The following is a 27,227-nucleotide window of genomic DNA, read 5'->3' on the forward strand; positions in this document are numbered from 1 at the left end:
GGGATGTCCCGCCTCCTCAATAACCCCTCCAAAATAAGAGCCTGATTCAGTCAACGTTTCTGATTCCTGATTGAGAACATGTAACCTTATCCAGCAGCACCGTTACATGTAAATGGCTACATGGATGCAAACCAAACTATGCAAATTGCAAATTCAACTATAAGTAACACAATGTAAGTGGTGGGATTAATACACTTTCTGTAATACCCACCCTCCCACTCCACTCACACACCGGGCCCAGTGCACCCAATCAGCCAAATAACCCCAACACCAGGCTCCAGCAAGACAGCCAGGAGAGTGGGTCATCACAAAAGCTAAAATACTATCAAATGGGTGACCCTGGGACAAAATCGTATCAAATGAGGGTCTGTGGTCTAATTTGTGTCAGTTTTCTGTTAAGATTATCTTCAAAGTATGCTTTAATAAAATACTTATCAACGATGCATTTGTGCGTTTATAGTCTTCAGTCTCAATTATTATTGCAGGGAAAGTGGTAACATTCATTATGGTCAGATGCTCAATGGCTGTCTAAAGTTAAAGGTTAGAGAAGCGAGCTTGTGACTGTCATTAGTTCAATCCCCGGGACCGGCAAGAGACATCTGGGTGGGGAAAAGGCAGTCTTGCACCGTCCATTACCACCACTGAGGTGCCCTTGAGCAAGGCCCTTAACCCCAAATGCTCCAGTGGAGCTGCTGTGTGAGAACAGGGCAATTCTGAAAAAGAGAATTTATCTTAGTGACACTCCCCCTGTATAGTGATTTTGAACCTTTTTCAAATCAAGGAACCCTAATTCAATTCGCATTGCAGACCCCCCCCCCCCTTCCAGTGAGACTGTCTCAGACCCAAATCTGATATTTTTCTATTGTTAGATATATGATTTTGTCCAGATTCCATGACTATCTACTGCTACTTGTAGGTACAGATAGACATGATGATCAGTAGTCATTCTTGTACATTCTGTTAACTTCTTGTAAATGAAATAATGCAGAAGTTTAACAATTCACCAAATTGCTGGTGACCCTTTCAAGGACCCCATGTTGCAAACCACTGCTTAGAGGACATGAAACATTTAATCATGTGACTCTAGTTAATTCGCATTTCACCTCAGACAAGACAGGACACTGCTTTCTGAAATTGACCTAGATCATGAAAGACACATAACAGCTTTTAATGTTTGTTTTTATATATAAAATAGTTAATATTTAAAAGTATTGACATCAATTTCTTCAGATCACCTTTGAAACTACAAATACACCACCTGAGATGACAGCATGTGTTCTTGTCCTGCTGGAGGAAGTTTGTGGCGGTTATCAGCATCAGTTAGATCAGACAGCTCATTTCAGTACACTGGGTACAATTAATTGTTATACCATTTTAATTTGATCTTGACCAGGGCTGCCACACCACCTTCAACATCAAATTCAAGGACCTCTCAAGGCCTAATTCCCCAAATTCAAGGACTCAGCACGGCAAAGTTTTGAGACATGGACCAAGGTTAATTACTGTTGCAACACTTTTTATATTGAGAACCGAAGCTCACAAATGATTGAAAAGAGAGGCTAGGATGTGTCAACATTTCTCAACAGTGTCATCTTAGTTGCAATTGCAAATGACAGAAATCGACCAATTGCAACGCTTGTTAGAAAATACTTTTTCACTTCAGAAATCTGATCGAGCCAGCCCTCTTGTAATTGTCTATGGAGGAAAAACCTTAAATTAAATTACTTTCAATCACCAATGTTTATTTTCAAAAACTTTGAATGGCTTGATTTTTATTTTTCAAATTCACAAACTTTCAAGAATTTCAAAGACCCATGCTAACTCAAAAAGTTAGCGACAATTCTTGTAAAAGTGCAGCCTTGAGAGAGCTTTTTGGCCACTGGTCAGCTTGTGGAAGGCCCTCCTCAGTCAGTGTGTCGATCTTGTCGCAGCTGCACGATACCTCCGATAAACTTGTGGATGATTTTGTACGTTCCCATCAAACTCACTGGTCACCCGGAGTGGTTGGCAGACACAGACAGACACAGACACACACACACACACACACACAGGAGAGGAGAGGAAGAGATATTAGACGTTATGTTAGAAGTTTTCAACGGGTGGACAGAGTTGAAGAGGTCAGTAAAGTCACTCCCATGTCAGCAGTTACACCACATATCTGGGTATTCAGTGCACCTATTTAATAATGTATGCACCAAATGAAATCACAAAAATCTAATTTATTTCGTTTTTCACACTGTTTCACATCAAAAGTTAATTTTTCAGGATTTCATTCATAACTAATCTACAGTATGGTCACGGTGACATAATGAAGAACTATAACATTTCTACCCCATTTCAAGGTCGCGCCGCGCAGCTTACGTGCAGGAGACGCTTGCGGTGTGTTTTCACTGTAACCAGGCGGGGTGATGATGCCCTTAATTTGTGCATCTTCGAGGCCTTCACACCAGCGCAGATCCAGCTGTCGGAGGGATGGCAGAGTAGGCGAGCCCAATGCCGACAGACAGGACCAGGACAGACCGGCCATCCTCAACTCCCTCAGACCTGCCTGAGAGAGAGGGAGGAATGGGGGAGAGGCAGAAAGACACAGTGGAAAAGAGAGGGGAGGGGAGAGAGGGGAAAAGAACGGGGGAGATAAATTGGTAATGGTAGGCCAAGTATGTTTCTGTTGAGTGTGTGTTCTCTAGAAAACAATTAACTTTGAGCGACTATGTATGAGTGTTTGTATGTACTGTATATGTATGCAAGTCTTTGCATTTCTACCTGGTACCCAGGTAAGCAGACAGTTCAGCTGTTTCTTTGCCAAGGATTCCAGGACAGATGTAGAGAGCACCATTTCCGTTAGACAAGAACAGTGCTGGACATGTCCAGCATGATTTCAGTTTGCCGGACAATTGGAATAAATACCTGACACTAGAGATGTATCGGTATGAAAATTTCACATCATGATTATCGTGAGCAAAATTATCACGGTTATCGTATTATCACGCTATTCATAAAAAATTGCTGAAAATGTTCAAAAAGTACTGAGAAGACTCACTGAAATCATTTTACGTTTTATATTGAAAACTCAGACCCAAAAAGGATTGACACACTCACTGAAATAATTTCTCGAAGGCTGCACGTTTGCATTCGGGAGATGGTTGCCAACTTTGGTTGATGATGGACAGTATTTACCACAGTATTTGCGGAAACCGTCAGCAGGTAAAATAACACCTACTCTAATTTGTCTGAAAATAAGAAAACTAAAAACCTAATTGAAAAGAAGACAAAAGGAACCTAATTAATTTATCAGTATTTACCATGTTTTTCAAAGCACTGTAATCACGGTAACACGGTAATCACGGTACCACGGTTTTAATGATAATGAAAATGTGAAACGGTACGGTTATCGTAAGGAATTTTATCACGGTTATCATTAAAACCGGTTATCGTTACATCCCTCTCTGACACATATTAGATCTGTTTATTGAGCTTAAATACAATTGATAGCAGGTTATAGCCTATACTCTCGATATTGCTGTAAATTCCCTGCACCAACCATGTTTCTATGACTGGTCAATCAAATGGAACGACCTAAAATGCAAGCTTCGTGGGTAAATTAATTGATCTGTGCCGCACGCAGCGTCGACTTTGGTACACATCCCCAAGGCTCCACAGACGCCTGTCGCAGTTCCTACTAGGGATGTTCATCAATTATCGAAAATCGATAATCGATCGTTAAGGATTGGAATCGATCCTGTGGCATTTGGATCGATTTTTTAATTATTAAAAAAAAAAAAAAAAAAAAAAAAAAAATTTTTTTTTTTTTTTTTTTTTGGACTAGGTTTGGGTGGAATTCGTTCCTCCTCGCCCCACTCCATTGCACAGCCGACTAACGTGAGGTGGAGCTTCATATAGTCTCTAGTTTTCTGGCTGGGCATGGGCCTTTGTGCCAACAAAACTGTTTTAAACATGAGAAATTCACACCGGCATGCGCCGGGGACAGCAGTGTTGGAGAGGAGACACATTGAAATAAAGAGTTAATTGAGGAGAACACGTTGTCTTTCGTATTTTCTGCCATAGGCATTCATTTTGTTAAAAAAAAAAAAAAAAAAAAAAAAAAAAAAAATGAAAATATTGAAAATTTTCTAAGTATTAATAAAATCGATAATCGATAATTGATCGTTAATTCTCACCGATTATCGATTTTGGAAAATTTTCAAAATGAACATCCCTAGTTCCTACACATAACACTGAAACATGCTGAGTGTAGCTGCAAGCATTGTTGCATATGAACTTGCAGAAGAGCAGATTTAGAGTTTGTGTGTATGTGTCACTTACCACTTGTACCGGGCCTTGGCCTTACAGACGGTCATGCAGGCCAGCTCTGCTCAGGTATCTGAACACGGCCCCACACCCCTCCTTCTCCCCTCCCATTGTCCATGTCCTTGAAGGAGGGCAGTGACAGGAGGTAGGAGGAGCAGCGGCGGTTTCCTCCTCGTCTGAAGAGGAAGACGCGGACCGACTGGTCCCTGGCGCATCGGCCATGGTGAGGGCTGCCCCGGAGACCCAGCCTGCCAGATACAGACAGACACAATGTCATATGGCCACTCGTCAATAACTACTGCTCAATAGTCAATAACTACTGCTGAGGTGCCCATGAGCATGGCACTTGACTTAATATGACAAACGTTTCACCAGACCAAACAACCTATATATAGAATAGGGACATTTATTTTAGCTTTATTAATTTGTCCACATTGAACCTAAACTCTGCAGGTCTGTCTCCTCTAATCTATGACTCCTGCCTCCATTTGGCTCTGTTCAGATCAGTGCCTGTATACAGAAGTTACAGGACTGATGGCTGTCTATTGATACTGATACTGTTAAATCACCACATGGCCATGTCGGTAGGAAATAACAGGTGATTACAATCAAATGACACAGAGCCAATAAATGACGTGTAAGCATCACATTGGTAGGAAATGCATGTGGCATGGACTGTTTAAACAACTATGTTAAACTCTGTTTCATTCTGCCTTATCTCACAGGATGGGATTAAAGCACTTTATCCAGTTTGGTTCACAGCTTGCCTGGTGTCACACTCCTTTTTCTTTTGTGTGATCTTATTTTACTTTACCACATTATGATCATGTGCAGACATTAAATCCTAATCTCAGTGGCACTTGGAACCAATATAGTATTCGATCAGTGTCATCACTGTAGCTGTGTCCATGTTGTTGACATAGAGTGGATAGAGACAGGTGAAACCAGCCAGCTCCTCACAGCAAAGTCTGTTCTCCTCGTTTTTTCTTTTGTTTATTACAGGCATTAACGGCAGCATACAAGCAACAACCCTGGGTTTTTTATTGTTGTCATCACCATCGCTATTTTGTAATAGATCTTAATGCAACAGAAACGACAATACAGCTGTTATAGCCTACTATAGCTGTGCGTGCAGGACTGTATGTCAACAATATGACTGCAGCGACTGTGACGATGCTGATCGAATATCTATAGTCCCAGAGGCATTTAAAAACGAGCGCCTATTACTGTAAGACAAAACATTTCACAATACCTTCCATCTTTCTCTGGTGGCTGTCCAGAGCCTCCTCTGTGTCTGTCTCCATCTCCCGTGGCGTTCCTGCCAACCTTGTGCCAGACGTTAGCTTGTTTGCTAGCTAGTTAGCTGCAATGCAAAAGTTCGTTTTTTCATGTTACTGTCACTCTGAGTTTCCCACTGCCACCATGTTTCATTCTGTCTTATCTCACAGAATGGACGATTAAAGCACTTGATCCAGTTTACAGCGTACACTGTTTAACATTAGTTTGGTACAGCTTTACCTGAAACGACCGCATGGATCTCACACTGTATGACTGTGTGTCACACTCTAACACGTCCGTGTGGAAACACGTATCAAAACACGGGATAACAATGCTACGTTACAAGCTCAAATCAAACAGGTGTTAGTATATTAGGCTATATTCAGAAACCGTCTATTACTGGGGATTGAGAACGTTAATGCATTATAAAGTTACCCCCACATTACACCACCCAAAACTCAAGAACCCAAGTTAAACTCGCCTTCATATTAGACAAGAAATATTATTCCCAATGCAAATATATCTGTTTTAGTAGTCGTTTTATAGCATTAGTAGGGCTAATCTGGTTAAAGTTAGCTGACCAACAGTGCGAAACAGAGGCTGGCAAGCAAGACTAGCTGACGATAAAAGGCACACGGCAAACAAGTAGGCCTACATGAACAATAACGTCGGCCTGTTTGGTTATCATCTATGTAGCTGCTCGGTGACACTTTACTGACCATATTACCGGTGATGCTGGATGTGCTAAGACGTTCTGACTGAATCAAACTCTTATTTTGGAGGGGTTATTGAGGAGGCGGGACATCCCATAGCATGCGATCCCCCCTGATTGGCTGATTACACGTGTGGATCGAATCTGTCTTGCCTGTGGTAAACATGTAGCAAAAAGATTTGTAGACAAATGCAATGCTTTCCACACACACACTGTGATGTGCAAACAGCAATTCAACACTTGAACACCTAGCATAGCGATCCACACACAGAAATTCTGGTTTTGAAGTACAAGTCACTGAATTCTATTTGTGGATCATGACGTGGATTTATAATCTATTTGTGGAACATGTTTTCCATTTGTGGATCATGATGTGTTTGTTTGTGGATTTTAAATCTATTTGTGGATTTTAAATCTATTTGTGGATTTTGGTTTCAATTGTGGATCGTGTTTTAGTGTTTACAGATTGTACTATCTATTTGTGACTCATAATCTGTGCATTTACAGTTGTTCAAATTATTTGATACGGGTAGGTAAATGTGTTTTGCACCTACTTCACCGCATCGGTATGTGCAAAAATGTGACTGTGTGTGTTTCTTGTTTTGTGATTTCTATAATAGGTTTTGTGCACCTGTAATGAAGAATTTGAGAAGGTGTAACTGTTGTGTTGTGTTTGTGGGAGAGAGAAAAAAAAATCTATAAGTTTTCTACAACTACAAATTCACTGATACACATTTGTGACTATGTAATACAACTACAAATTCACTGATACACATTTGTAACTACTGATACACATTTGTGAATATGTACTCCAACTACAACACATTTTGCTCCCGAATTCTCTTCATACTGATGTCACTCTCCACAGCTTCTGATGTCACTCTCCACAGTGATGCAGAGAGGCAGCTTCTGATGTCACTCTTCACAGTGATGCAGAGAGGCAGCTTCTGATGTCACTCTCCACAGTGATGCAGAGAGGCAGCTTCTGATGTCACTCTCCACAGCTTCTGATGTCACTCTCCACAGTGATGCAGAGAGGCAGCTTCTGATGTCACTCTTCACAGTGATGCCGAGAGGCAGCTTCTGATGTCACTCTCCACAGCTTCTGATGTCACTCTCCACAGTGATGCAGAGAGGCAGCTTCTGATGTCACTCTTCACAGTGATGCAGAGAGGCAGCTTCTGATGTCACTCTTCACAGTGATGCAGAGAGGCAGCTTCTGATGTCACTCTCCACAGTGATGCAGAGAGGCAGCTTCTGATGTCACTCTTCACAGTGATGCAGAGAGGCAGCTTCTGATGTCACTCTCCACAGCTTCTGATGTCACTCTCCACAATGATGCAGAGAGGCTGCCTATCTGCAGTGTAAAACCAGGCGCTACTACCAAAAGAGAGTCAGGTTGATTTGAGCCACTACCATGTGGTGTAAAAGTGGCATAAATGTCACTTTTCCAGTAGCAGGTGTGTTTCCTCCTGTGCAGGATTTGGAACGACACGGTTAGAGGTTTCAACACAGCCGGATGTCATAGCTAAGCGGGTACATAATGGCTGTGGAGACGTTCAGTTCCAGGTAGAAAAAGAGGAAAACTGTAGCTTTTCCAGAGAGTAGTGATTTGTTCCAGACGTGAGCTCCTCCTGAAGGTTGAATGTGTTCTGTGTTTAAAACGCATTAAAACAAGTCAGCAGTTCGAGTCCCATCAGGGAGGTAGGTGTGAGGTGGGAACTAAGTGTTGGGCTTACAAAGTCATGATCAACCTTTATTTAGTTCTCAGAAGATACACTGAGTTTATTTAGTTCTCAGGAGATACACTGAGTTTATTTAGTTATCAGAAGATACACTGAGTTCATTTAGTTCTCAGAAGATACACTGAGTTTATTTAGTTATCAGAAGATACACTGAGTTAATTTAGTTCTCAGAAGATACACTGAGTTTATTTAGTTCTCAGAAGATACACTGAGTTCATTTAGTTCTCAGAAGATACACTGAGTTTATTTAGTTCTCAGGAGATACACTGAGTTCATTTAGTTATCAGAAGATACACTGAGTTTATTTAGTTCTCAGAAGATACACTGAGTTTATTTAGTTCTCAGAAGATACACTGAGTGTATTTAGTTATCAGAAGATACACTGAGTTTATTTAGTTCTCAGAAGATATACACTGAGTTCATTTAGTTCTCAGAAGATATACACTGAGTTCATTTAGTTCTCAGAAGATACACTGAGTTTATTTAGTTCTCAGAAGATACACTGAGTTTATTTAGTTCTCAGAAGATACACTGAGTTCATTTAGTTATCAGAAGATACACTGAGTTTATTTAGTTCTGAGAAGATACACTGAGTTTATTTAGTTCTCAGAAGATACACTGAGTTCATTTAGTTCTCAGAAGATACACTGAGTTTATTTAGTTCTCAGAAGATACACTGAGTTCATTTAGTTCTCAGAAGATACACTGAGTTTATTTAGTTCTCAGAAGATACACTGAGTTCATTTAGTTCTCAGGAGATACACTGAGTTAATTTAGTTCTCAGAAGATACACTGAGTTCATTTAGTTATCAGGAGATACACTGAGTTCATTTAGTTCTCAGAAGATACACTGAGTTCATTTAGTTCTCAGAAGATACACTGAGTTCATTTAGTTCTCAGAAGATACACTGAGTTCATTTAGTTCTCAGAAGATACACTGAGTTCATTTAGTTCTCAGAAGATACACTGAGTTCATTTAGTTCTCAGAAGATACACTGAGTTTATTTAGTTCTCAGAAGATACACTGAGTTTATTTAGTTCTCAGAAGATACACTGAGTTCATTTAGTTCTCAGGAGATACACTGAGTTTATTTAGTTCTCAGAAGATACACTGAGTTTATTTAGTTCTCAGAAGATACACTGAGTTCATTTAGTTCTCAGAAGATACACTGAGTTTATTTAGTTCTCAGAAGATACACTGAGTTTATTTAGTTCTCAGAAGATACACTGAGTTCATTTAGTTCTCAGGAGATACACTGAGTTTATTTAGTTCTCAGAAGATACACTGAGTTTATTTAGTTCTCAGAAGATACACTGAGTTTATTTAGTTCTCAGAAGATACACTGAGTTTATTTAGTTCTCAGGAGATGCACTGAGTTCATTTAGTTCTCAGAAGATACACTGAGTTCATTTAGTTATCAGGAGATACACTGAGTTCATTTAGTTCTCAGGAGATACACTGAGTTCATTTAGTTCTCAGAAGATACACTGAGTTCATTTAGTTCTCAGGAGATACACTGAGGTCATTTAGTTCTCAGAAGATACACTGAGTTCATTTAGTTCTCAGAAGATACACTGAGTTCATTTAGTTATCAGAAGATACACTGAGTTCATTTAGTTATCAGAAGATACACTGAGTTCATTTAGTTCTCAGGAGATACACTGAGTTAATTTAGTTATCAGAAGATACACTGAGTTTATTTAGTTCTCAGAAGATATACACTGAGTTTATTTAGTTCTCAGGAGATACACTGAGTTAATTTAGTTCTCAGAAGATATACACTGAGTTTATTTAGTTCTCAGAAGATACACTGAGTTAATTTAGTTATCAGAAGATACACTGAGTTAATTTAGTTCTCAGAAGATACACTGAGTTTATTTAGTTCTGAGAAGATACACTGAGTTCATTTAGTTCTCAGAAGATACACTGAGTTCATTTAGTTCTCAGAAGATACACTGAGTTCATTTAGTTCTCAGGAGATACACTGAGTTTATTTAGTTCTCAGGAGATGCACTGAGTTCATTTAGTTCTCAGAAGATACACTGAGTTCATTTAGTTCTCAGAAGATACACTGAGTTTATTTAGTTCTCAGGAGATGCACTGAGTTCATTTAGTTCTCAGAAGATATACACTGAGGGTTGAGAACCTTTTTCCCCGTGGTGCCGAGATTGCAAGTACAGTACAGAAAATCACAAATAACACCAAAGATGAAAGCCATGAATTATGAATAGATAAACAACTAAATAAACAAACAAAAAATAGAATCACACAGTCCATCCTCACATCATTTAAACAGGTGCACTTAAGGTTAACCAGAGTTGATATCTTTGACTCAAAGGGAATCATAAACAACCCTGTAAAATATTCCAAGTATGCGGACCGCCAAACTTAAAAGCGGTTCTTCCGAAGTCCTTGGAGACACACAGGTCCTCAAGTTTTAGACAGTGGGTGGTAGGCTGCAATAATCCAGTGTGAATTAAGGTAGAATTGTAATCTCCTAATCAGGGCTTCGTAAGTAATGTTAGTCATTATTGCAAAATTAACCCTGACAGAATAATCTCAATAATCTGACACAACAGATTCTAGCAATGTACTTCCTCTGCAGCCTTTTTAAGATTAGCCTACTTAGCGCTATAATGTTTCTGTCCCCATTCCTCTCTAGGTTTCCTTCTTGTTGGCTCTTGGCAGTTGACACACCTGGAAATGCAGCTACCACTGCATTCGCTAGCTAGCATTAGCTTGGACATGCTGTGTTCAGCAGAATAATCTTCATAAACGATGACCAGGTTTATGACTTTTGAAGCGTTTTCTGAAAATCGCCTTTAAAAAAGCACATTTACACTTCAAAAGTCATAAAAGTGGTCCTCATTTCTGAAGAGATCATCACCTCATCACCCAGCTACCCTCAGGTAGACGCTACCGCTGGGAGCGCTGCCCTGACAGAACAACGAAGCACAAGGTTCGTACAAGTAGGCTGGTAAACAGCTTCTTCCCAGAGGCGGTACGATTCCTAAATAAATTAGTAGCACCACGCACCAGTGCACTTTATCTTATACCTTATTGTTTGAAGTATTTTGTTGTTTTTATTACTCTATTTTATTCTACCTTTTATATCTCTTATCCTTGTCTTAATGTGCAGACTTGCTACCCGGAATAGCACTTAGCACATTGCACTTTATTGATTTGATCTGATTTTACTCATTTCGCTTACTTTTATTCCTTTTACAACCGTTGCACTCAGCCGACATGCTGACTGTACCCATGTTTTACCCTGTTCTTTTTTTTGTACTGTCCTATGTGTGTTGCTCTTGTATTTTGTGTGTGGCTTGTGAACAAGAAATTCCAATGCATTTTGATGCCAATTTTAATGCAAATGGCAAAATAAACTTGAACTTGAGATAATCTTGCTGAACACAAACTTCACTGTTTCATAAGCGTTTGTTAACCACAGACCTTATTTCACGCATTTAACCAACATCTCCATAGAAAAATCCCATTGCCTTTTTCACGTACCGGACGTGCTACTACCGGACTCATTCCTGCCGTACTCGATTCTCGTACTCGATTCCAGGTTCAGTTTCACACGGCAGTTTAAAATGTCCTCCTCCTCAGTGGTTCTCAACGTCCAGGAGGTATCAGGGCTCCTTCAGAAGATTCCAGGAGGTCCTCCATCAAGTGGATGAATCATTCAACCTCAGCATTATTTAAGAAGTTAACACACTTAAAGAATGTCATGTAGAAGAATGATTGTTTTGATCGTAGTGCCTCAGTGATCTCTGTACAGATAGTTTTCTCTCATATCTAATAATAAACATATTCTCATATTTGGGTCAGAGAAACAAATGCATCAAATGTGGGCACATGGCTCGAATGTGCGGACTAATTAGGGGTCCATTATATGAAACCACGGTCTGTGCTGTCACCCTCTGGCCAATCAGCTGCACATTGCTGTCACCCTCTCTAGCCAATCAGCTGCTCATCCTCTGAAATTAATTTGCTGCTGAAACGTCGTGCCGTGTCGTCGTCTCCTGGCTCCTGTGCATTCATCCTCATAGTGCACAGCTTGTTTCCTCTTTCCTGCCGCATCGACTCGTATGAAAATAATCAGAAGATGAAGCTGCGATGTTCAATTAAAACAGACCTCTAGACACGAGCGACAAACGTTCTCCGCTCAGCAGATAAGTGCAAACTACTCAGCAGCATCTGGCTCCAGTTTGTAATAGTATTGGGGGTTTTTCAGCTCCGCTTTTGGTTACATTTGTATATAAGCTCATTTCCAAACTCATTCTTTTTAAGATATTAAGCCATTATTTTGAGAAAGTTTCTCATAATGACTTAGATGTAGGGGTGTCACAATATATCGTCCCACGAAATTTCGCGATAGTAAAACGTCACGATATGTATCGTTGAGATGAAATCTCAAATCGAGAGAAAAAAAAAAATTTTTTTTTTTTTTTTTTCTCTCCAAGAAATAGACAAAGAAACGTCTTTGTTTGTTGAAGTTCAATGTGTGGAAAGTAGTTCAGTTGAACAAGTCTCTGAAGAGACACATGAGAAGTTATACAGGAGAGAAACTATTCAATTGAGTTTCTGGCAAAACTGTTTACTTGACAGGAAAAACTGAAGATGCATAAAAAATAGATTAAGAAAAGTCTTGTTGTTTGAGTTTGAAGAAAAACTGAAGATGCATAATGAGAATTTATACTGCTGAGAAACCTTTTAGTTCAAAGTAAATCTAAGTGACGGTGTAACTCATTCTATTTCAAGATAAGCCTTATCTCCAATCTCATGTTTTTTCTAGTTGTTATTGTAATAACAATTTCCCACAACAGCATGTTTTGTATTTGTGCATTTCAAATAAAATACTACTTTTCCAGTCATATATTGTCATTATTCAAGTTTAAAAAAATATTGTTAAAATCGTATCGTATCGTATCGTTATCGTGAACCCAGTATCGTGATACGTATCGTATCGTGAACTGAGTGTATCGTGACACCCCTACTTAGATGATCTTCAAAAATGGACAGTTTCCATGCACAGTACATACACTGTGTATGTACAGTAAAGTGTGTGCGTCTGTGTGTGTCCGTGCGTGCGTGCGTGTGTGTGTGCATGTGTGTGTTTGCGTGGCAGAAATGGGCTTCCTCGTGTCCATGCCCACAGCATGTGTTGAACTCCACCAGCTGCGGCCACATGGACAGAATTATTGATATATTATTGAAATATAGCTTGTTGTCCATTGGGCTGTTTTGGGAGTATCAACATGGTGCAGAGGCACAAACACAGCAGCATAGAAAAAAGAAGGAACAGACTATAACATAATATACGTGTAATCCTTCTCTATCTGTTCCTTCTCTCACTCTCCTCCTCTCCCTTCCTCCTGAGATAATTTGTCCTGTCTCAACTCTTTTGAGGTGCTTACCTCAAACAGCCACCGGGGGAACATGCGACATCCGACGACAAACTTTGCGTGACATTTGAACATGTCGAACATCCTGCCGGGGACGAACATCCTGCCGGGGACGCTCACTTTTAATTAGGCGTGGGACCGGCGAGCTACGGAGGCTCAGAGGCTCAGATCTGACAGAGCGCTCAGCCTCTCCTCAGGAGGCACGTCCACACTAAGCTGACAGAACGCTCAGCCTCTCCTCAGGAGGCACGTCCACACTAAGCTGACAGAACGCTCAGCCTCTCCTCAGGAGGCACGTCCACACTAAGCTGACAGAGCGCTCAGCCTCTCCTCAGGAGGCACGTCCACACTAAGCTGACAGAACGCTCAGCCTCTCCTCAGGAGGCACGTCCACACTAAGCTGACAGAGCGCTCAGCCTCTCCTCAGGAGGCACGTCCACACTAAGCTGACAGAGCGCTCAGCCTCTCCTCAGGAGGCACGTCCACACTAAGCTGACAGAGCGCTCAGCCTCTCCTCAGGAGGCACGTCCACACTAAGCTGCAAAGAGAGAGAGAGGGGGGGGGGGTGACGGTGACTGTTCCCAAATTTGATGTTTGCAATGTGGAAGTAACTGATTACCCAAGTAACATGAGATCAGGACGTCAGGTTCCTGCTATGCTCATGGTGTGGTGACCTACTCCATTGGTATCCACTTTCATTTACATGCATTCTTGTTATGCCATGGCCAGCATGCAGTGTGTGTGTGTGTGTGTGTGTGTGTGTGTGTGTGTGTGTGTGTGTGTGTGTGTGTGTGTGTGTGTGTGTGTGTGTGTGTGTGTGTGTGTGTGTGTGTGTGTGGGCGGGGGGTGCAGTAATTATTTACCAGTGAGGTGTGCAAATGAACGGTGATACCACTGTATGTCTATAGCTCATCCATCATAATGTGTTAATCCAGTTGACCCCACAAATGTAACGTTTTTCTAACGTTTTTCGTATTTCTAACTCTAATACAAAATAGCATCTGTACGTAAACTGACTCTATTTGATGTGTATTTGCAATTTATCACCCTCGCACGTTTGGTCACGACTAGGGGTGTCACCGTGTACACGGATAACCGGATACTAAATCATATCCGTTTAGAAAAATCAATAACCGATTACACGTCTTCCCCTCCCCCCCTTTTAAATAAAGTTTTGACAATGATTTTACTCTTTTGGACTCACAATCATTCATTTCTCATCAACAAATAAACTGTTTAGAGGTGATAATGCTGCCTGTAAGCTACAGATGATAACTTTAATGTTATACTAAAGTGTTCACACATGGGAAAAATACATTTGACCAGTGTTGGGCAAGTTACTGAAAATTGGCAATTAGTTACAGTTACTAGTTACTTCTCTCAAAAAGTAATTTAATTACCTTAAAGTTACTAGTTACTTCAAAGTAATTAGTTACTAGGGAATGTAACTTTTGCATACTTTTCAAAGTCTGCTTCGATTGTTATTAATGCACACATTATGTTAGTGTTGCTGTGCCACAGTGTGGCATTGAACCTTCACTTATTGGGGAGGCTTATAGCCTACCCAAGGTCATTAGCCTCTGGGGCTCTGGCTGCAGCTGCAGCTCTCTCCCTGGACGAGGTCTGAGGATCAGAAACGGGATAATCCTGAAGTGAAGGATTCAGGAAGTTGTCCATTATTTTCATGTCCTAAAGTAACTAGCCCAGTTACTATTGGAGTAACTGTAACTGAGTTACTACATTTTAAAAGTAATTAGTTACATTACTAGTTACTGCAAGAAGTAGTTAAGTTACAGTAACTAGTTACTTAGTAACTAGTTACTCCCAACACTGCGTTTGACCAATGAAATCCTTTGTTTACAGCTGTCATACCTCCATGAGCGTGCGTACTGTAGCTTGCTGCTAAAATGGGGGAACCCCCGGCTCATCAATTCAGTTTCTCAACATCCAATTTTGTAACAAACACTGTTATTTGTCTCCGCCAACAAAAACAGTTCCCTCAGGATTGTGCTAACGCTACCAGTGCAACGCTGTAGATTTGGACTTCTTAAAAAAAATAATAATAATAACAAAACCAACTGCTGAAACAGGGCAGGGAATAAACTATAATAGCAGCTCTGCTTGGTCGATAGAGATCCGACAGGCTAAACTAAATAAACAGTCTTCAAAAGGCAACAGCTCAGGAACACTCTCACAGAGGAGACAGACGAAAGCACCGGTAAACTGTGTGTGGAGGTGAGTCAAGGTTCAGCACCGAGGCTGGAGCTCTGCCACGTTCAGCACCTCGGACAGCTCCCCTGACACTGACCTGTGCTCCAGGGACTGTGTCACCAAGGGTTGCCAAGCAACAGGTAAACTGTTTCCAGACTGCAAGCTAGCTGAGCTAGCTGCTTTTAGGTTAGCACAATTTCAGCTGACCGCTCATAATTAAGGTCAAATGTATCCATGTCGCTGTTGCTACTTTTCCCAAGAAAAGGCTGTGAATGCAGCCTAATCAGCTACATTAGAACAGCTGTGATATACATACAGTGAACCATCCAGTGCTGTTAATGCAAATATCATCATTTCTTATCCAATCAAATCGCTTGGCCGGAACTAACAGTTGTATAAACCTCTGTAAAGTAGGTTGGTCTCCTATCATGTGTCATTATAGAGCTACATTCATTGATGAGATTCATTTTATGTTCTTCTGTCCTCTGTATGATGAATTTAGACATGTGCTTTTCGAGAAAATGAGCTGGCTATATAATGAATTTTTTTATTTGGATGATTATAAAAAATTGGAATTATGTTTTAGAAAGGGAGCATTCCATGCAGCCAATTTCATTTCTAAAGCCTGGGAAAAGAGAAAAAATATGCTGTATATTTGATTTGAGTTTTATAATGTGTACGTTTGTGTATATGTATCCAGTGTGGATATGTTTATATATGCATACACATTGTGTGTGTGTATATGTATGCATACATACTGTATGTTTATGTCAAGTTGTTTACACACCTTGCAAGATTGTTGTCTTTAGTGTCTTATAAGCCCATGCGGGCTGGGCACCCTGTGTGCACGACACTTGAATAAAAATATCTATCTATATCTATCTATCTATGATCATGGCTATTGATCAGATGGCTTTTTGCAGCCGGCTTAGTATTGATCAGCCAGCACAGTGTCACACCACACTGCTGGTCAGTGATGATGTCATCAGGCAGTGTCACGCCACACTGCTGGTCAGTGATGATGTCATCAGCCAGCACAGTGTCACACCACACTGCTGGTCAGTGATGATGTCATCAGCCAGCACAGTGTCACACCACACTGCTGGTCAGTGATGATGTCATCAGCCAGCACAGTGTCACACCACACTGCTGGTCAGTGATGATGTCATCAGCCAGCACAGTGTCACACCACACTGCTGGTCAGTGATGATGTCATCAGCCAGCACAGTGTCACACCACACTGCTGGTCAGTGATGATGTCATCAGCCAGCACAGTGTCACACCACACTGCTGGTCAGTGATGATGTCATCAGCCAGTGTCACGCCACACTGCTGGTCAGTGATGATGTCATCAGCCAGTGTCACGCCACACTGCTGGTCAGTGATGATGTCATCAGCCAGTGTCACGCCACACTGCTGGTCAGTGATGATGTCATCAGCCAGTGTCACGCCACACTGCTGGTCAGTGATGATGTCATCAGCCAGTGTCACGCCACACTGCTGGTCAGTGATGATGTCATCAGCCAGCACAGTGTCACGCCACACTGCTGGTCAGTGATGATGTCATCAGCCAGCACAGTGTCACGCCACACTGCTGGTCAGTGATGATGTCATCAGCCAGCACAGTGTCACACCACACTGCTGGTCAGTGATGATGTCATCAGCCAGTGTCACACCACACTGCTGGTCAGTGATGATGTCATCAGCCAGTGTCACGCCACACTGCTGCTCAGTGATGATGTCATCGGTGAGGATGCCTATCCTGCAAAAACTTGCTTTGTGTCCACGATGAGCGACTGAGAATCTATTGATTCTATTTTCACTGTTCTCTCTCTCTCTCTCTCTCTCTCTCTCTCTCACACACACACAGACACACACACACACACACACTCATCACTCATCTACAGGTGTAATTCGACTCATGAATTAGATACTGTGGTTGACTGAAGGGGGGAATTCGATCGCGTTTGCAACACAGAGCAGACACAGTCTCAAATGTCACCCTCGTCCTTCTGTGTGTCACGCACATGCGCCCACGCAAACAAACACACGCACACACACACCACACGCACACACACACACACACACACTACTTTACACACAACCCATGTGATTTCATTAAGTCCATGACCCGTGGTTTACTGCACTCTAACATGGTGACATCTTGCGCACGCACATGCACACACGCGCACGCACACACACACACACACACGCACACACACACATGCACACACACACACACGCACACTTCCTCAGCAGCACTTAATCACCCTCTAAGTTGTGGTGTGAGTTCCCAGCAGGCAGCCGGGCCTGTGAAGGGCGGGGCCTGTGAAGGGGCGGGGCCTGTGAATGGCTCTGGGCAGGGAGGACGAGAGGTTTTTGACCTTTGATCAGCCGGCTGTGCGAATGAGAGAAGGGAAATAGATAAGCTCTCTGGAGCTTCAGAGACGCTGCACAACATTGATGCTACTGGCTTTCATTATGAAACCCCCCGGCAATAACACCCGAGAGGGCGATGATGGGTATCACTGTGGTTATTATGGCAGTTTGAGAAAAATGCACATTCTTGAATTAGATTCCGTTTAATTTCTTCTTTGTCAGGAAATTGGGTCGTGCAGCATTAAATAATACAGAGAAAATATACAATTATGAGACAAAAATAGAATGGAGGATATGGACGGTGTTTAACACAACACAACGTGTTCATTAGCATTAATTAGGTGAAAATGTACAAATGTGTGAAAATCCATGAGATAAATGCAGGGTGTGCAGAGACGGCAGCCGCAGAAGAGATTTAAGCAAAGAAAAATGTGAAAATATAAATTATGCAGTGTAACAATATGGTAATGAACACATCAGCTGTGCTTTCAGCATAGTTGGATGTGTCCTTGGTGCAGCCAGGTTGATTGACTGAATCTATAAACTTCTGGTGCAACAGAACACACAGAGGCAGAGAATGGAAAAATAAAATATGTTCTTATTGATCTAACTCCCAAAGTGGAGCTGCGACAGAGACGAGTTTTACAGCATTTTGCAGCATTTCAACTTACACGGCAAATGTGTGATGCGTTTTTTGTTTATTGTGAGAGAAATTAGCAGACTTGATGACAGAGCTGATGGATCCTGGTTCCAGACTGCTGAATCTCATGCCTCATCAGATTTTGTCGAGTGATTCAGAGAGACTTTAATTAAATAGTTAATGGCTTGTTCACGCTCAGAGAAACAATTGAGCCAGTCAAAGCCTTTGCTATTGGTTCAGATACTTCAGTCACTAGTGATTACTTCAGATATGTCATCACTAGTGATTGGTTCAGATATGTCATCACTAGTGATTGGTTCAGATACGTCATCACTAGTGATTGGTTCAGATACGTCGTCACTAGTGATTGGTTCAGATATGTCGTCACTAGTGATTGGTTCAGATACGTCGTCACTAGTGATTGGTTCAGATACGTTGTCACTAGTGATTGGTTCAGATATGTCGTCACTAGTGATTGGTTCAGATACGTCGTCACTAGTGATTGGTTCAGATACGTCATCACTAGTGATTGGTTCAGATACGTCGTCACTAGTGATTGGTTCAGATACATTGTCACTAGTGATTGGTTCAGATATCTTAGTCACTAGTGAATTGTCAGATACGTTGTCACTAGTGATTGGTTCAGAGACATCAGACACACAATGGGGTAAAATTGGAAAAAATAAATAATTTGTACAAGCGAATGTGTATCAGACGGTTATGAGAAGAAACTAATTCCTTAATAGACTTTGTGGTATATGGCGATTATGTAAAGACATAATCCTTCTGAAAAGGATTCACTTGTGGACTTTTTTGTGGGGGGTGGGGGGGGTTGGAAGAGAAATTAAATACAAGTTTCCTAATTGCTAAAGTGTCCCAGAAGGCCGTGGGTAATCCTAATGATGTCTCTGTGTCCCGGCAGGTCACAGGTCAGTGAAGGCAGCGCTCGACCCTGAGCGGAGATGATGTCCATGCACAGTAAGTTCTCCACAGACTGCTCTCTCTCTCTCTCTCTCTCTCTCTCTCTTTCTCTCTTTCTCTCTTTCTCTCTCTCTCTCTCTCTCTCTCTTTCTCTCTCTCTCTCTCTCCCTCTCTCTCTCTCTCTCTCTCTCTCTCGCTCCATATATCTTCTATACCATTTTAAAATGGATAACCGTAGAGTGCCTAAGTCACACCCTCTTCTGGGCTCTGCATGGGACCTAACAAGTGAATTTGCACATTCATTTTTTCATTGATGTTTCTTAAAATCCTTATAAGGGGGGGGGGGGGGGGGCGTATTTTTTTCTTCTCGACCTGAGTCAAATGTTGACTGAGGTCTGTGGAGTCTGTGGTTGACTTTGAAGGATGTAACGTGTCAGATGTTAGCTGAAACATGTGTTTATGTGACTGGTTGAGGATTAATGATGCTGTATTAAGTATTTGAATTCACTCATTAATCACGTGTGATTTATCGCTAATTAGTGCACTAATAGAGCAGCATTCTATAGGGAAACACAGACGAGGGATTAGCCATCCACTCCGGCCACAGCCAGACTCTCTTCTGCCATAGATACTGCTATCGTGCTGCCGCAGTGTGTGAGCTAGATGATGATGATGATGATGATGATGAAGACAATGATGATTCTTATTATTACATTGCCCTTGTTCTTGTCCAATGAGTAAAGCACCTGATATTAGTACTTATATTACTACTAGTAGTTGTAGCTGTAGTAGAAGCCATCATAGTAGTCATAGTAGTAGTAGTAAACATATTTCTTCTTCCAATAGAGGTAAATGATGATAATGACTATATTTGTTATCATTAGCATTAGCAGTAATATCAATTGCAGTAGTAGTAGTAGCAGTATTGCAGTTGCAGTACTATAATTGTTAGGGTTCCAACCATGTGATCAAAGCTGTTTTAAGCTTGAACAATAGCGGGCGCCACAAATGCAGGGGGGGGGGGGGGGTATCTCCTATCTATTTAAATAAATGTGGTACACATTTGCATAATCATTCCCAAACTTCTCAGCCTTGTCTGGATGGAATGTCATTTCTAACATGTGTACCGAATTGTGTGCAATTCAACCATTAGGAGGTGTGAGCCGTAACGGGTGTGAGCCGTAACGCCACAACTTTTCTTGCAACGTCAGTACCGTTCACAAAAGGCTTAAACCCTTCATGGCCGCTTGCAGCTATATTTAGTAGTAGTAGGCTAGTATAGTAGTAGTAGTAGTAGTAGTGGTGGTGGTAGCAGTAGCAGTAGCAGTAGCAGTAGTAACAGTAACAGTAGTACTAGTAGTAATATATACTGTACTCCTTCCCTCAGTGAGTGAGGCGGACAGTGTGGTGAAAGTGGCGGAGTGGCAGCAGACTTACTACGCCTCGGACTCCGGCATCCAATCAGGAGCCACGACGGTGCGGGACGACGAGAGCGACTACAGCGCCAGCAAAAAGTACGCCGACAGTAACGCCGCCGGCCCCGCCCACGCTGCCGGCGGGGGCGGAGACACGGCAGCCGTCGGACTGGAAAGCCCCACAGGTGACCTTATCATAACATATCAAACTCCCACAATCATATTTGCATGCAAATGAGTTTTGATGATGTCACGGGAGACCGAGCATCTGGCTGTGTACTGCGTACGACGTTTGCAAGTTTTAAATAACTCACGTTATTTTATAACACAGTATTTTATAAGCAGTGCTTCTATGTTTATTATTGTTTATTGACCTGTCAGCATTATGACAGGTTCATAAAGACATTATTGTCATTAGAAATTATTTTTGCTGTTACAATAATAGATCAATCCTAAGTAGACCAAAAATGTAAAATATAAGCTAAAATCTCAAATCTCAAATCCGCTATTTAGGAGTCTGCACAGTGATGAGCTGTGAGCTCCTGTGAGGGGGGGTATCCCCTGTCTGATGACCTGTGAGCTCCTGTGAGGGGGGTGTCCCCTGTCTGATGACATGTGAGCTCCTGTGAGGGGGGTATCCCCTGTCTGATGACCTGTGAGCTCCTGTGAGGGGGGTATCCCCTGTCTGATGACCTGTGAGCTCCTGTGAGGGGGGTATCCCCTGTCTGATGACCTGTGAGGGGGGGTATCCCCTGTCTGATGACCTGTGAGGGGGGGTATCCCCTGTCTGATGACCTGTGAGCTCCTGTGAGGGGGGTATCCCCTGTCTGATGACATGTGAGCTCCTGTGTGGGGGGTATCCCCTGTCTGATGACCTGTGAGCTCCTGTGAGGGGGGTATCCCCTGTCTGATGACCTGTGAGCTCCTGTGAGGGGGGTATCCCCTGTCTGATGACCTGTGAGCTCCTGTGAGGGGGGTATCCCCTGTCTGATGACCTGTGAGCTCCTGTGAGGGGGGTGTCCCCTGTCTGATGACATGTGAGCTCCTGTGTGGGGGGTATCCCCTGTCTGATGACCTGTGAGCTCCTGTGAGGGGGGTATCCCCTGTCTGATGACCTGTGAGCTCCTGTGAGGGGGGGTATCCCCTGTCTGATGACCTGTGAGCTCCTGTGAGGGGGGTATCCTCTGTCTGATGACCTGTGAGCTCCTGTGAGGGGGGTATCCCCTGTCTGATGACCTGTGAGCTCCTGTGAGGGGGGTATCCCCTGTCTGATGACCTGTGAGCTGCTGTGAGGGGGGTATCCCCTGTCTGATGACCTGTGAGCTCCTGTGTGGGGGGTATCCCCTGTCTGATGACCTGTGAGCTCCTGTGAGGGGGGTATCCCCTGTCTGATGACCTGTGAGCTCCTGTGAGGGGGGTATCCCCTGTCTGATTACCTGTGGCCTCCTGTGAGGGGGGTATCCCCTGTCTGATGACCTGTGAGCTCCTGTGAGGGGGGGTATCCCCTGTCTGATGACCTGTGAGCTCCTGTGAGGGGGGTATCCCCTGTCTGATGACCTGTGAGCTCCTGTGAGGGGGGTATCCCCTGTCTGATGACCTGTGAGCTCCTGTGAGGGGGGTATCCCCTGTCTGATGACCTGTGGCCTCCTGTGAGGGTATCTACTGTCTCTCTGAAGTTGAACTTCTGGCAAAGCCAAAGACACAGCTGAGTGCGTCTCTCTGATGATAGAGCGTGCAGAGAGTCTCTGGCTACCCTGCATGAGTACCTCTGGACAAGTGTGATTTTATAAGACAGTTTCTGCCTGCGTTCCAGTCTGTTAGCCTGCTCTGTAGTCAGGGAACTGTGCCAGATAGGAGCTGCATAGAAGCACCAGGTGCACGTAGACTCTGAAATGAAGTTCTGGGTGGCCTGGTGGACAGGTGGTGCCTCATGTACAGGTTTGTATGTAATATGCTGTATTCTCCATAGAGAGGAGGGAGGCAGCTCGACAGTTAAGCCACTTCTTAACATGCAGTGGAATCCGTATTATAACCTGCTCCTAGCCGGTTGGCCTGCATGTTAAACAACAATTAGCCGGCCTATACGCGCACTGCCGCGAGTCCGTATCTTTATTCACCTCGGCCGCCGGTGTAAGATCCGCTTCCACGCAAGCGCAGCTGCTGTTAAACAGTGGCAGGTCATTATCCGCAGATCCGTCTGAGTGGGCGGGTGTGGCTCTTCGTGACTCACTTCACTTCACTTCACATTCACTAGTTTATTAATTAATTAATCGTTCAGGCAATCGCTTATATCAACGAATTAAACAAGCAAACTCACGGTTTCCTCAAGTGCTGTAAACGGCTTTGAATTGTTTGGTAGAGCTAGGGATCCCAACGCGCTTCGGCTATGCAGGCAGGCAGGTCCGTGCATCACAGCGAGGAGAGGAGACAGCTTACTGCTGTGCTGCTGATCCATGTCAGAAAAAGTGAGACATAGGCCTAGTGATCAATCAATCAAATCAATCGCGCTCATTTTTGGCACATTGCCACCCCTCGTTGTTGGAATGGATTCCATTAAAACGGCATGTTTTTGAAGTCTCCAGATTTGTCGCTAACGTGTGAAAACGTGTGTGAGGCAGCCATTTGAGGCAGGCAGTGTTGTGTGACTGTGCGTCCACACTGCGGAGAGGATAGGAGCTGACTGACTGATAGCCTATATCGAGACATATAGGCTAGGCCTAGCCTAACTTTTGTGGAGAGAAATACATTTAAAACTAGTCAGATATGACTTGAATGCCACTTGTAAAATAAATCACCCACAGTGATTGACAACGGTGCGACCACTATTTTGACTGCCTCATTTTTGGCACAATGCCAGGAATGTTAAAACGGCATGTTTTTGAATGGAGTTTGATTACAAATTCGCTAAAGCTGTTTCCTATCACATTTCTTGTTATCGATACATGCTACCGCCACACCCCCCCCCCGCCCACTAGCAGAAAAAATGGCTCATATCCAGTTGTTTCTAAACAAAGACCCCTCATGTTTAAAAAGGTAAAACCTGAAAATATCCTGCTCTCTCTAGCCTGACATGATCCAGACTTCATGTTTAAAAGGCACTTTAGAGTCACAGAGCAGAGAGATCCCAAACACATTGATCATCTGTCATAATAAACCGATCAATAATGTGATCTGTATGGCACCATATGTACAGCATCTGTCTGTACTTGTGATTGAACTGTAAGGTACTTGGTGTAGGCCTACTCCCTTTTGATAAGTGCTCTATAAATAACGCCTTCTCTCTCTCTCTCTCTCTCTCTCTCTCTCTTGTGGCTCTGTGAGTGTGTCTCTCTCTCTCTCACTCTGTGGCTCTCTGTTTCTCTCTCTCTATCTCTCTCTCTCTCGTGGCTCTGTGTGTGTGTGTCTCTCTCTCTCTCTCTCACTCTGTGGCTCTCTGTCTCTCTCTCTCTATCTCTCTCTCTCTCACTCTGTGGCTCTCTGTCTCTCTCTCTCTATCTCTCTCTCCTGGATCTGTCTGTCTTCGGTGCAGAAGGGCAGAAAATCATCAACACTGACCCAGTCAAACTTTTGACACATGACTGGATGACTCACTGGCACTGTCAACACACACGCACACACACACACACACACACACACACACACACACACACACACGCACACACACACACACACACACAATCATCACACACTTCAATACGCACACACTTCATACTGTATGTGCACGCATGCTTGCAGTGCACGCACACGCACACACACACACACACACACACACACACACACACACGCTACATGGCCTAATCTTGACCCTCACTTTACTATATTTTTTACTTTGCCCAGAGGCTTTCTCTGTCTCTCTCTCCCTCCCTCTCTCTCTCTCTCTCTCTCTCTGTCTCTCTCCCCCTCTCTCTCTCTCTCTCTCTCTCTCTCTGTCTCTCTCCTCTCTCTCTCTCTCTCTCTCTCTCCCTCTCTCTCTCTCTCTCTCTCTCTCCCTCTCTCTCTCTCTCTCTCTCTATCTCTATCTCTCTCTCTCTGTCTCTCTGTCTCTCACCCATTTCTCAGACTCAGTGTTATAGCACATTGTCAGCAATTCATGTTGTAAAATGTAATCCTGGTGCGACTTATTTATTTATTTATTTTTATTTTTATTTTGGGGGGGGGGGTCACTTTTTATTGATTTTGAATAAATATTCATGTTTTATTTTATATAAAAAAACATATGCCCATTATTATTAGTATTTTTTTCATGTCTGTTTAATTATAATCAGTATTTTTATTTGCACATTCTCATCGATTGCCTCAAATCTGCTCCCACGCATCAATAAGTTTCCCCTAACGACTTAAGATGAGACTCCCTGTAAAGCCAAAATGGATTCAGAGGGCTGCTGATGCAGAGAGAAAGCGCGGGGCGCGTCGGTTAGCCTGGTGCATACCAAGCTGATCTCCTGTTCACACCTGAACAAGCATGTCATTATGAATGCATTTGATCTTCAGACCTGCAGCTTCTCCTCTATTAGCTTAGAGGCAGATTGGTCACACTTTGGACTGCGCTTCCTCTGCTAAGTTCCTCACTGATCTGCATGGACAGGCTGGAACGAGCTGAAATGTGTGAATGTGTTCCCTCAAATGACTCCTTCAAACAGAACAGCAGCAGCAGCAGCATCCAGGCTAACAGCATCACACCTGCTCAAATCACCATGTCCAACACCTGTTCCTCGCCCTCCTTCACTTCACTTTCATGTTACAAACTTCTATTTCTCCACTTCAACACCACACATCTCCGTGACGACAGCACAGATTGGAGATGACATTTTCAGCTGAAGGCTGAAACATAACTAAAGGTCCTTACACATCAAGAGCGATGCGAATATACGGCACGAAAATTGCGATGCGAGTTTTGACCCACCTGTCAATCACAGCCACAGATATGTACACGTCGGAAGCGAATTTCTGAAAAATCGACCGCGGTTCGAAAAAATAAACACTGCAATAACGCTCAGCGAAACTTCGCCGTTGGTATGCACGGTTGCATTGACTGATATAGGTTCGGAAAATATTATTGCCGTGCGAATTAATCGCACGAAAAAAACGCTCCCGATGTGTAAGGACCTTAAGGCTCAAATAAATTGCTTCAGGTTTGAAAGACTTTGGTCGGTTAAATAAGAAAAACACTTTTGCTACAAAATGTTGATTTGACTTGATACAAGCTGGGAATTGAACTCTGGTCTCTGGCATTCAAGTGAAACTCCTCGTCCATCCTCCACCTTCTTGCTTAAAGTGTAACTAACCCCCAAAACACTTTTTTTCAGCTTTTAAACAATATATATGACTTTGGGGGTGGTGTGTGAAGAATGCTGGTCAAAATTTCCACATTTGAGATCAAACTGTTGGCATTCTACCATTTGTATCATTTTTCAGCAGCATAACTGGCATAAGTGCCCTCTATGGGTAGCCTGGGTAAACCCAGGCTAAAGCCGCCCTCAGGAGGTAGAGCGGGTCGGCCAATGACGCAAGGGTTGGCGGTTCGATCCCCGCTCCCTCGCAGCTGCTGTCGTTGTGTCCTTGGGCAAGACACTTAACCCTCCTTGCTCCCAATGGTGTGTAGGCACCCTGCGTGGCAGCCTGCCGCCATCGGTGTATGCATGGGTGAATGTAGACTATCTACTAATTGTAAAGCGCTTTGGATAAAAGCGCTATATAAATGCAGACCATTTACCATTTACCATTTAAACCCATCCCCCACGTGACCTGCTCTCAGGCTTACCATGCTCTCAGTCACTGTAGTGACTGAGAGCAGGTCTGAGAGCAGGTCACATGGAGGCTGGGTTTACCCAGGCTACTCTATGGGTGGAACACTGCTTTTTTTTTGCCCTCAAATGAATGGGAGATTTGGTACAGCCTGACGTCACGTTGTCCCCAAAGACTATGGGATTTCAAGATAGTTACTCCCCTACTCCCCCTGTACCCTTTCCCGGCTCCTCACAACTCCAAGCCTATTGGAGGGAGGGAGGGGTTATTGTGTGTTTGCAGCAACATCATCAGCTCCGAGCCCCTGCACCAAGTGAGCCTCCCTGAGCGACTTTCATCCCCGCCGTCATTTCCGCAAACAAATCTCATCGCAGTTTAGCGCGCATGTAAAATATAACGCTATACTACGACGTGACAACGTGACAAAGCTGCCCTAAACACATCGGCTACTATAATATCGT

At 43.0% G+C, this 27,227-nt stretch overlaps 1 protein-coding gene and 1 long non-coding RNA gene across 2 annotated transcripts in view; one reads left to right on the top strand and one right to left on the bottom strand.

The window, feature by feature from the left end:
• LOC310788108 (junction plakoglobin-like) overlaps positions 1-27,227 on the top strand; it is a gene marked incomplete at its 3' end in the record, with an annotated part of 171,731 nt that overhangs the window by 70,312 nt on the left and 74,192 nt on the right. Inside the window, exons 2-3 of the mRNA XM_083649610.1 lie at positions 19,608-19,663; positions 20,994-21,206. Coding sequence (XP_083505736.1) covers positions 19,648-19,663; positions 20,994-21,206 — 229 coding nt within the window. The 5' untranslated portion in view covers positions 19,608-19,647. The remainder of the gene's footprint in view (positions 1-19,607; positions 19,664-20,993; positions 21,207-27,227) is intronic.
• LOC310788113 lies at positions 1,774-5,840 on the bottom strand. Its single transcript, XR_014553288.1, has 4 exons — positions 5,561-5,840; positions 4,324-4,556; positions 2,362-2,548; positions 1,774-1,987 (listed from the first exon to the last, which is right to left on the bottom strand). It is a non-coding gene; the product is annotated as an uncharacterized lncRNA (long non-coding RNA).

The sequence above is a fragment of the Poromitra crassiceps genome (genome assembly GCF_964638095.1).
Source record: "Poromitra crassiceps genome assembly, chromosome: 13".
Classification (NCBI taxonomy): Eukaryota; Metazoa; Chordata; class Actinopteri; order Beryciformes; family Melamphaidae; genus Poromitra; species Poromitra crassiceps.